General features: G+C 49.6%; 1 protein-coding gene across 1 annotated transcript in view; it reads left to right on the top strand.

Moving 5' to 3' along the window:
• ATP6V1B1 (ATPase H+ transporting V1 subunit B1) overlaps positions 1-5,082 on the top strand; it is an 18,034-nt gene extending 12,952 nt beyond the window's left edge. The window contains exons 5-10 of the mRNA XM_050974088.1: positions 512-620; positions 783-832; positions 1,339-1,448; positions 1,534-1,587; positions 2,547-3,549; positions 3,656-5,082. Of these exons, the coding sequence (XP_050830045.1) occupies positions 512-620; positions 783-832; positions 1,339-1,448; positions 1,534-1,587; positions 2,547-3,549; positions 3,656-3,834 (1,505 nt within the window). The 3' untranslated portion in view covers positions 3,835-5,082. The remainder of the gene's footprint in view (positions 1-511; positions 621-782; positions 833-1,338; positions 1,449-1,533; positions 1,588-2,546; positions 3,550-3,655) is intronic.
• The last annotated feature ends 6,910 nt before the right edge of the window (positions 5,083-11,992 follow it).

The following is an 11,992-nucleotide window of genomic DNA, read 5'->3' as shown; positions in this document are numbered from 1 at the left end:
GGGGGATTCAAAAAAATTCCAGGGGAATTTTAGAGGATTATGGGAAAAATCCAGAGGGATTCCAGGGGGATTCCAGAAGATTCCATACAGATTTCAAAGAATTCCAGAGGGATTTTAGAGGATTTCAGAAGGATTCCAGATGATTCCAGGAGGATTTGAGAGGATTCCAATGGGATTCCAGAAAATTCCAGAGCGATTCCAGATTATTCCAGGGGGGATTCCAGGAGAATTCCAGAAGGTTCCGGGGGGATTCCAGCTGGATTCCAAAGAATCCCAGAGGGTTCCAGAAGATTCTGGAGGAATTCCAGGGAGATTCCAAAGGGATTCCAGAAGATTCCAAGGGGGATTCCAGAATATTCCTGGGGGTATTCCCAAAAATTCCAGGGGATTCCAGAACATTCCAGAACATTCCAGAGGAATTCCAGACAGATTCCAGGGGGATTTTAGAGGGTTCCAGGGGATTCCGGACAATTCCAGAGGGATCCCCAATCCCGTTCCCGCCTCATTCCAGTGGGATCCCTCCGGGAGCAGCTGGCGCAGCAGCCGCCACCTCAGAGCCACCCCGAGGTGCCACCGCCGCCACCGCTGCCACCGCCCGCTGCCACCACTGTCCCCGACGAGTAGGTGACACATCCCGGTGGCTTTTCCAATCAATCTCCTGGAATATTCCTGGAAAACCGCTGTCCCCACCCTGACTGTCCCCTGGAGGGGAGGGGACGGGGTGACAGACGTGAGGTGTCACCTCCTGTCCCCTCCGGTGTCACCTCCTGTCCCCCCCGCAGCCCCCTGGCCGCCCTCAGGCAGAGGAAGGCGCGGAAAAACCTGGAGCAGAGTGAGTCCTGAGGGGTGGGGACATCGGGAGTGTCCCCAAAGTGCCACCAGGGTGGGGACATCGGGAGTGTCCCCAGAGTGCCACCAGGGTGGGGGACATCGGGAGTGTCCCCAAAGTGCCACCAGGGTGGGGACATGGGGAGTGTCCCCAGAGTGCCACCAGGGTGGGGACATCGGGAGTGTCCCCAGAGTGCCACCAGGGTGGGGACATCGGGAGTGTCCCCAGAGTGCCACCAGGGTGGGGGACATCAGGAGTGTCCCCAGAGTGCCACCAGGGTGGGGACATTGGGAGTGTCCCCAAAGTGCCACCAGGGTGGGGGGGTGGGTGACATCAGGAGTGTCCCCAAGGTGTCACAGGGACAGGGGGCTCTCCAGGGGTCCCTGAGCTCCACTGGGGGTGATTTGGGGACAGGGTGGCACTGCCCGGGGAGGGGACAGCCCCACCCTCAGTGTGTCCCCAGCCCTGTCCCCAGCACGGGGAGGTGACACGCGGTGCCACCCTGGCAGGTGACTCGGGGACCGAGGACATCCGTGCCCGGGCCGTGCAGGAGATGCTGGAGCGGATCCGCACCGGGATCGTCCTGCGGCCGGCCAGGGCCAGGCCACGCCCGTGCCAGGTGACAACGGGGACAGCGGGCTGGCAGGCCTGGCATTCCCGGGGGCAGGAATTCCGGGATTGAGCCATTCCCGATTTCCCAGCAGGACTCCGTGGCCAGCAAGAGGAGGAGCGCAGCGCTGGAGCTGCAGGGGATCCTGGTGGGCAGCGCTGTCCCCTTGGTGTCCCCATGATGTCCCCACGCTGTCCCCTCAGTGCTACCTTTGATGTCCCCTTTGTGTCCCCATGGAGTCCCCATTATGTCCCTTTGATGTCCCCACACTGTCCCCTCAATGTCCCCATCACGCCTTCATGGTATTCCCCTAGTGTCCCCTTGATGTCCCCGTGGTGGTGTCTTCTTGGTGTCCCCATGATGTCCCCTTTGGGTCCCCATGGTGTTGCCAGGGTCCCCATGATGTCCCCACACTGTCCCCTTGGTGTCCTCTCAATGCCCCCATCACGCCCCCATGGTGTCCCCTCAATGTCCCCTTGGTGTTCCTTTGATGTCCCCACACTGTCCCCTCAATGCCATCATGCCCCCTTTGCGTCCCCTCAATGTCCCCTCGGTGTCCCTTTGATGTCCCATTGATATCCCTCCCCTTGATGTCCCCGTGGTGTCCCCATGGTGTCCCCGTGGTGTCCCCATGCCCGCCCTGCAGTGTCCCCATTCTGTCCCTGTGGTGTCTCCTTTGTGTCCCTTTGTGCCCCTTTGGTGGCCCTTGATGTCCCCTCAGTGTCCCCTCAACATCCTCTTGGTGTCCCTGTGGTGTCTCTTCGATGTCCCCATGCTGTCCCCATCACGTCCCCCTGGTGCCCCTTTGTACACCCACGGTGTTGCCGCGCTGTCCCTGCAGTGTCCCCTTGAAGTCCCCATGGTGTCCCCTTGATGTTCCCACGATGTCCCCTTGGTATCCCTCCCCTTGCTGTCCCCTTTTGTGCCCCTTTGATGTCCCCATGGTGTCCCCTTTCTGTCCCCATCGTGTCCCCCTGGTGCCCCTTTAGATGTGCCCTTTGTACACCCACGGTGTCCCCTTGCTGTCCCTGCAGTGTCCCCTCGGTGTCCCCTCGATGTCCCCTCGATGTCCCCTCAGTGTCCCCTCGGTGTCCCCGTGTGTCTCAGGGCGCCCTGCGGAGGCCGAGCCGGAGGCGCAGCCGGAAGAGCCGGGATCAGGAGCGCGGATCCGCCCTGGAGCTGGGATCCATCCTGGAGCGGCGCCGCCGGGCCCTGGACGCTTCCATGGGGGATCCCGGGGGAAACCAGTCCATGGGCACCAATTCCATGGGAAACCAGTCCATGGGCACCAATTCCATGGGAAACCAGTCCATGGGCACCAATTCCATGGGAAACCAGTCCATGGGCACCCATTCCATGGGAAACCAGTCCATGGGCACCAATTCCATGGGGAACCAGTCCATGGGCACCAATTCCATGGGAAACCAGTCCATGGGCACCAATTCCATGGGGAATTCCACGGGCACCAATGCCATGGGCACCAATTCCATGGGGAATTCCATGGCTACCAATGCCATGGGCACCAATTCCATGGGAAACCAGTCCATGGGCACCCATGCCATGAGCAATTCCATGGCCACCAATGCCATGGGGAATTCCACGGGCACCAATGCCATGGGCACCAATTCCATGGGGAATTCCACAGGCACCAATTCCATGGGAAACCAGTCCATGGGCACCAATTCCATGGGCACCAATTCCATGGGAAACCAGTCCATGGGGAATTCTATGGGGAATTCCATGGGGAATACCGTGGGCATCAATTCCATGGGAAACCAGTCCATGGGCACCAATTCCTTGAGGAATTCCAAGGGCACCAATTCCATGGGCACCAGTTCCATGGGGAATTCCATGGGAAACCAGTCCATGGAGAACCATTCCATGGGCATCAATTCCATGGGAAACCATTCCAAGGGCACCAGTTCCATGAGAATCAATTTCATGAGGAATTCCATGGGCACCAATGCCATGGGAAACCAGTCCATGGGGAATTCCACCGGGAATTCCATGGGCACCAGTTCCAAGGGCACCAACTCCACGGGCACCAGTTCCACGGGGAATTCCACAGGAACACAGGAGCGCGACGGAGCTGGGAAGGAGCCGGACGCGGGTACGGAGCTGGGAATGTCCCCAGGGAGGGCGCAGAGGTGACACCGGCAGCTGCCACCTCCTGTCCCCTCCTGCCCCCGCTGCCATCCCTGTCGTGGCTTTCCCAGGAAACCGCGACAAGGACCGGGACCGGGATAAGGACCAGGACCAGGACCAGGATAAGGACCGGGATAAGGACCGGGACCAGGACAGGGCCGGTGTCCCCTTCCGGCCCCGGGGCCTTGGTGGCCTCCCCAGGACGCGTCCCCGCCCTCGCTGGGCTTGGGACAGCGGGGACAACGCCTAGGAGCCGCTTCCCGGGAATTCCTGCCCTCCTTTCCCGGGATTTTCCACCTTCGTTTTCTGGGATTTTCCCACCATCAGTTCCCAGGGTCTTCCACCCTTTTCCCCCAAGATTTTCCACCCTCCTCTGTTCCCAAGATTTTCCTGCCTCCTTTCCAGGACTTCCCATCCTCAATTCCCAGAATTTCCTGCCCTCAATTCCCTGAATTTCCCACCCTTATTTGCCAGGATTTCCTGCCCTCCTTTCCCAGGATTTCCCGCCCTCCTTTCCCAGGATTTTCCACCCTTTTTCCCCAAGATTTTCTGCCCTCATTTCCCAGATTTCCTGACCTCCATTCCCAGGATTTCTCAGGATTTTCCACCCTGGATTTCCATCATTCCTCACCCCCCTTTCCCAGGATTTTCCACCCCTTTTTTCCCCAAGATTTTCCACTCTCATTTCCAGGATTTTCCCACCCTCAACTCCCAGGATTTTCCTGCCTCCTTTCCCAGGAATTTCCATCCCTTTTTTCCCCAAGATTTCTCCAGGACTTCCCATGCTCATTTCCCAGGATTTTCCACCCTCAATTCCTTGAATTTTCTGCCCTCCTCTTCTAGGGTTTTCCCAGGATTTTCCACCCTCCTTTCCCAAGATTTTCCGGCCTCATTTCCCAGGATTTTCCGCCCCTCTTTCCAGGATTTCCCACCCCCAATTCCAAAGATTTTCCACCCTCAATTCCCAGGATTTCCCATTCTAATTTCCAAGGATTTCCCATCCTTTTTCCCCCAAGATTTTCCACCCTCCTTTCCAGGACTTCCCACCCTCAATTCCCTGAATTTTCCGCCCTCCTCTTCCAGGATTTCCCACTCTCATTTCCTGGGATTTTCCTGCCTCATTTCCCAGGATTTCCCACCCTCTATTCCCAAGATTTTTCCAGGATTTTTCACCCTCAGTTCCCTGAATTTCCCGCCCTCCTCTCCCAGATTTTCCTGCTTCTTTTCCCAGCATTTCCCACCCTCCTTTCCCGGAATTTCCCACCCTTTTATCCCAGAATTTCCCACCCTCCTGGGAACCCCTGGAAAACCGGGATCCCCTGGAATTCCGCCTTGCTTTGCCTTGGGAACGACCCAAGCCCCGCCCACCCCACAGAATTCCATCCCACCCTCCCAAATTCCCCCAAAATTCGGGAATTCCTTCCCCAAATCCCACAGAACCTCCGCCAGCTCCTCCTTTCCTACAACATCCAAATAAAATCCTTTTATTTCCCTTGGATCTGAGACCACCTGGAATTATTCCTGGCATTCCAAAGCTCCTTTCCCAGGAATCCCAAATCCTCCATTCCTCGGGAATTCCTTTGGATTTGTTCTTTTCCCAGTTTGTTTTTTTCCCTCCTTTTCCAGCTGGAACTCAAAGATTTAAGGCTGGGAGGGATTTTTTTCCCCAAATTTCCTTGAATTCCTGCTCCTTTTCCCCTGTGGATTTTCCAGGAGAAAAAATGGGAAGGAGAGGCCCAAAAAAAAAAAAAAACCACAAAAAAGGGAAATTCCTGATGGAAAAGAAGCAAGAAATTTTCCCAGATTTTTCCCAAATCCTGGAGTTTTTTCCCAAATCCTGGAACTTTCCTGAAGCTTCTTCCCGGATTTTTCCCAAATCCTGGAACTTTCCTGGAGTTTCTTCCTGGATTTTTCCAAATCCTGGAGTTTTTCCACGGATTTTTCCCACATCCTGGAGATTTTTCCCAGACTTCTCCAAATCCTGGAACTTTCCTGGAGCTTTATCCCAGATTGGGATCTGGATCCATGGATTTCCCCCAAAATCCTGGAATTCCCGTGGCAAAATTCCGTCCAAATTCCACAACCTGGCCTTGGACACTTCCAGGGACCCGGAAAAATCCCAATCCCAATAAAAACCCTCCAAACCCCAAGGAAAATCCAGGATTTTTCCACTTTATTCGTCAATTTCCCTCATTCTCGGTGTTTCTGGGAATGTTTTTCCCAAATTTCCGGGGGTTTCATCCCAAATTTCCTTTTCCTGGTTAAATATTGACGGAATTCCACGACTTCCCTAAAATCTGATTCAGCTCCTGGAAATCCAAGCTGGAAAAATATGGAAAAACATCTGGAAAAATTCCCAGGAAAATCAGGGTTCAAAGGAATCAGGAATTCCTGATTTTCCTCATTCCCATCCTGGAATTTTCAAGCCGATCCAGAGGGGGAAAAAACCCAAAAAAAGCAACAACAAAAAAATCCCAATCCAAGAGGTCTCGGAGCAAAATTCCAGCTTTTCCAAAGGAATTTTTTGGGGAGAATTCCTCAAAAAAAATCTTCTGGATTGGGAATTCCCAAGCCTGGCTGGGGTGGGAATGGAAAAATCCAGGGGAAAAAAAAAAAAGGGAATTTTCTGATGGGAAAGAAGAAATTTGCAGCTCCCTCAGAGGATTTTCACCACTTGGAAGAGGAAGGAAAAATCTGGGAATTCTCAACATTCCCCCTCGTCTGCAGGGTCAGGAAAACCCGGAATTCTGGGGATTCCTTGGAAAACTGAGATTCCCAGGGAAAACCCCTTCCCATCAACTCCTTCCCAAGGCTTTGCTGGAGGGAAAAACGGGAATTTCCAGGATTTAAACCACCCAGATCCTGATTTTTTTTGGGATCATTCCTTCTGGAAAACGGGATGAAGGGACAGCGTGGAATCTTCTGGATTGATCCCGATTTTTCCCCGTATTTTTTTTTTCATTCACGGCTCTGTGGAACCCTCAGGAAAATCCAGGAGCAGCTCCAAAAAAAAAAAATCCTCAGGGAATTGGGAAATTCCCCCAAATTCCCAAGATTTTCCATGAAAACATTCCCAAGGAATCAGCAGGAAAAACCCCAAGCGTGGTCGGCACCTCCAGGAGTGTCCAAGTCTCTGAATTCCCAAAGAATTCCCAGAAAGGGGCAAAATTTGGGATATTCTGGCTGGGGAATCTTCTGGATATTCCCAAACATTCCCAAATATTCCCGAAATTTCAGTAAATTTTCTGCCTGCTGGGCAGGATGGCTTCCTTGATGAAGGAGAAAATCAGGAGAATCCCGGAGCGCTTCCCTCTTTTCCCCTTGGTGAAATAATTGGAGACGACGTCGTCTGCGGAAAACCGGGAGCGGGATCAGAATTCCAGAGGGGAATTTTGGGGGATTTTTTTTTGGGGAATGGAATTCCCAAAGAAGTTGTGTGGCTGCTCCTGGATCCCACCGGGAACGCGGGATTGGAGTTTTGGGGTAATTGAGGATCCCAAATTTGTGGGGTTCTCCAAAGGCTCAGGAAGTCCAAATTTCTGGGATCCCAAATTTCTGGGACATTCTGACCATTGGTGACCCCAAAAATCCCAGAATTTTGGGATATTTTGAGCCCTTTGGGAAGTCCCAGGGAATCCCAAATTTCTGGGCCTTTGGGACTCCCAATCCCTGGGATTCTCTGAGCTTTTGGGGACCCAAAAATCCCAAATTTCTGGGATTCTCCAGGGGCTCAAGGACCCCTAAAAATCCCAAATTCCCAGCACGTTCTGAGCAGGATCAGAACCAGATGAGCTCAAAATCCTTTCCCACCCCATTCCCATTCCCAACCCCATCCCATTCCCAATCCCATTCCTGACCCCTTTCCCATCCCATTCCAAACCTCATTCCCAACCCCATTCCCATTCCCAACCCCAATCCCACTCCCAATCCCATTCCAATTCCCATCCCCATTCCCATTCCCTCTCCCAATCCCATCCCCATCCCCATTCCCAATCCCATTCCCATCCCTATTCCCATCCCATTCCCATTCCCAACCCCAATCCCATTCCCATTTCAATTCCCGACTCCATTCCCGTTCCCATTCCTGACCCCATCCCATTCCCATTCCCATCCCCGTCCCCATTACCGTTCCCATCCCCACTCCCAATCCCACTCCCATTCCCATCCCCACTCCCATCCTCATTCCCATTCCCATTCTGAATCCCATTCCCATTCCCATTCCCGTCCCCGTTCCCATCCCCATTCCCATTCCCGTCCCCGTTCCCATTCCCATCCCCGTTCCCATTCCCGTCCCCGTCCCCATCCCCGTTCCCATTCCCGTCCCTGTCCCCGTTCCTATCCACGTCCCCGTTCCCATCCCCGTTCCCGTTCCCGTTCCCGTCCCCGTTCCCGTTCCTATCCCCGTTCCCGTTCCCGTTCCCAGTTCCCGTTCCCGTTCCCGTTCCCGTTCCCACCTCCGGGCTGCACGGTGGAGGGCAGGACGTTCTCCCCGGCCGACAGCGACACGAAGAAGGCGAAGGGAATCAACCACAGGCAGAAGGTGAAATAGGCCAGGACCTGCAGAATTCCCACAATTCCGACCGGAATTCCCAAAATTCCGACCCAAAAACCTCAACATTCCAACCCCAAAACCCAAGAATTCCAAGAATTCCTAAGGAAAAGCGTCCATCTCACCCCATTTCTTGGGAGGGGGGAGAAGTTTCTTCCAGGTGTTCCCAAATTTTTTGCTCTTCCTTGAAAGAAGCCAGAATTCCCAAAATTCCAACCCAGAATTCCCAAAATTCCAACCCGGAATTCCCAAAATTCCAGCTCCAAAATCCCAAAATTCCAGCTTGGAAACCCCAGAATTCCAAGAATTCCCATGGAATATTCCAAATGAGGACCTGCAGAATTCCCAAATTTCCAATGGGAAACCCCAAAATTCCAGCTGGAAATCCCAAATTTCCAACGGGAAACCCCAAAATTCCAATCCCAAAACCCCAAAATTCCAAGAGTTCCTATGGAAAATTCCAAACCAGGACCTGCAGAATTCTGAAATTCCAACCCAGAAACCCCAAAATTCCAAAATTTCCTATGGAAAGTTTCCAGCCAGGACCAGCAGAATCTCAAAATTCCAACCTGGAAATCCCAAAATTCCAACCCCAAAACCCCAAAATTCCAAGAATTCCTATGAAAAATTCCAAACCAGCACCAGCAGAATTCCGAAATTCCAGCCTGGAAATTCCAACCCAGAAACCCCAAAATTCCAAAATTTCCTATGGAAAGTTTCCAGCCAGGACCAGCAGAATCCCAAAATTCCAACCTGGAAATCCCAAAATTCCAACCCCTAAATTCCAAGAAATCCTATGGAAAAAATCCCACCTTGCCCCGTTTTTTTGTAGGATAAAAAAGTTCCCTCGAGGTGTTCCCGATTTTTTTTTTTGCTCTTCCTGGTTTCGAGTTCCCAGATTTTAATTAAGGATTAATTGAATGAAGATTTTAATTAAGTCGATTAAAATATCCTGGGAAAATTAATTTTAAAAATTTCAGGGAGAAATTGAATTTTCCTCATTTTTTTAATGGAATTTTGGCCTCTTGGGATTTTTTGTCGTGGAATTTCAGCAGAAAAATCAGGAATGGGAATTCCCAATGGGAAAAGATTTGGGGTTTAAATTGGTAAAAAAAAATGGAATTTCAATGATTTCATTCCTAAAATTTCCTGTAATTCCTAAAATTTTTTAGCATTTTAGGGATGAATTGGGATTAACATTCCACATTCCTGGGATTTCCTGGGAAAACCCCAAACCTGCAACTGCCAGGGAATTTCAGAACCTCAAAAAATCAAAAAAAAATTTGGAAAAAATTGAAAAAAAATCAGTTTTATTTGGAAGAAATTCAGAGCAGCCAACCCAAAAATTTGGGATTTTTCCAATGGGGAAAAATGGGGAAAATCCTGGAATTTTTGGGATCTCACCTCGGAGAAGAGGTAAAATTCCTCAGCAAAATATTGGAATGCCAGGTAGTGATTGACCACGACCAGAACTGCAGGGAAAAACAGGGAAAAAACAACGGGATCAGAACATTCCAGAGGGGAAATCCCAAATTCTGGAGCCCTCCCAAAAAATTCCCTCGAAATCCCAAAGTTTGGATCTCAAATCTCAAACGATTCACTCAAAATTCCCAAAAAAATCCCCCCAAAAATTCCCAAAGAACCCCAAAAAATCCCCCAAATATCCCCTAATTCCAAAAAAATTCCCCAAAAGATCCCCAATAATTCCCCCAAAATTCCTCAAAAATCCCCCCAAAAAATTCCAAAAAATCAAAAAAAATCCCCTGAAATTCAAAAAATGTTCCCCAAAATTTCACCAAAATCCCTAAAGATCCTCCCAAAAATTCCCTCAAATTCCTCAAAAAAATAAAAAATGCTCAGAAAATCCCCAAAAAAATCAAAAAAATTCCCACAAAAATCCCAAAAATTTTTCCCCTAAATTCTCCCATATGTTCCCAAAGATCCCCAAAAAAATCCCAATAAATCCCTGAAAATTACCCAAAAATTACCAACCCCCCCAAAAATCCCCCAAAATTCCCCTGAAAATTTCTGAAAGAAAAATCCCCAAATTCCCCAAGAAATTCACAAAAAAAGCCCCCAAAAAAAATTTCAAAAAAATTACCAAAAACTACCAAAAAAATCCCCAAAAAATCCCCAAATAATCCAAAACAATCCCTGAAAAATACCCCAAAATTCCCTCAAAAATAAAAAAAACTCCTAAAAATCCCTAAAAAAATTGCCCAAAATCCCAAGAAAATCCCCCCAAAACCACAAAAAAATCCCTGAAAATAAAAAAATTTCCCAAAGAAATTCTCCAAAAATTCTCTCAAAATACCCAAAAAAATTCACAAATATCCCCTAAAAATCCTCAAAAATCAAAAATAAATTCACAAAAAAATCCCCAAAAACTCCCATAAATTCCCCGAAAAACCTCAAAAAAATTCCTAAAAGAAATCCCAAAAAATCCTCCCAAAATCAAAAAAAGTTCCCAAAGAATTCCTGCAAGAAATCCCAAAAAATACAAAACAATCCCCCCAAAAATCTCCAAAAAAATCACCCATAAATCACAAAAAAAATCCGTAAAAAAACAAAAAATAATTTTAAAAATCTAAAAAAAAAAAAAACCCTTAAAAAATCACAAAAAATTCAAAGAAAATCCCAAAAAATCCCAAAAATTCCCAAAAAAGCCCCAAACTTTGTGTCTGAGCACAGGAGAGGAGGAAGTTGGAGGAGGTGAGGACGATGCAGGGGAAGCTCTGGAGCAGCCCCAGGAACACGAGGTTGCTGAAGAGGAACCAGGAACCCCAAAGTTCTGGAACATTCTGAGCCTTGGTGAGCCCTGAAAATCCCAAATTCCTGGGACATTCTGAGGCTTTTGTGGCACTCCAAGAATCCCAAAAATTCCCAAAAAAATCCTGTAAAATTTCCCAAAAATCCCCCCATAAATTCACAAAAATCACCGAAAAATGCCCAAAAAATCCTCAAAAAATCCCAAAAAAATCCCAAAAAATCCCAAAAAATTCCCAAAAAAATCCCCAAAATTCCCTAAAAGTGTCCCAAAGGCTGATGGTGGTTCCTGACCGCAGGAGAGGAGGAAGTTGGAGGAGGTGAGGACGATGCAGGGGAAGCTCTGGAGCAGCCCCAGGAACACGAGGTTGCTGAAGAGCCCCGTGGCCACCAGGAGGGCCGGGAAGTGCTCGAACAGGAACAGCCCCAGCTGCACCCCCGAGGAGAACTGGGGAAAAAAATGGGAAAAATGGGAAAAAGAATGGGATTAGAGGGGGGAAATGGGATAATGGGGGAAATGGGGGAAAAAACGGGGAAAAAAATGGGGAAAAAATGAGAAAAACAGGGGAAAATGGAAATAAAAGAGGGAAATAATGGGGAAAAGGATGGGGGGGGAAGGGAAAAACAGGAAGGGTAAAAAAGTAGGAAAATGTGTAAAAACAGGTAAAAAATGGGTGAAAATTGTAAAAACATGGGGGAAAAACTTGTTTAAAATAAGTTAAAATTATAAAAATCGGGAAAATGGAATAAAATAGTGATAATTGTTAAAATGTATTTGGGGGAAGGAAAAAACAGTGGAAAAAAGGAGTGAACATGTGGGGAAAAAACGGGAAAAAAAATGGGGAAAATGGGAAAAACTGTGGGTAACAAACACTGGGTGTCCCTCCTTTCCCCCTTCTCCCCCCTCTTCGTCCCCCCTGTTTTCCCCTGGCCCCCCCTCGTTCCCTCCTTGGCCCCCTTCTTTATCTTCCCATGTCCCCCCCTGCGTTGTCCCCCCTGCTTCCCCTGGTCCCCTTGTCCCCCCCATTGCCCCCCCCCCGTGTGTCACCCTTTGGCCTTCCCCTTGTTCCCCCCCTCTTCCCTCTCTTTGTGC

The sequence above is a fragment of the Serinus canaria genome, chromosome 4, assembly GCF_022539315.1.
Source record: "Serinus canaria isolate serCan28SL12 chromosome 4, serCan2020, whole genome shotgun sequence".
NCBI lineage: Eukaryota > Metazoa > Chordata > Aves > Passeriformes > Fringillidae > Serinus > Serinus canaria.
This window is presented reverse-complemented; position numbering and strand designations above follow the sequence as displayed.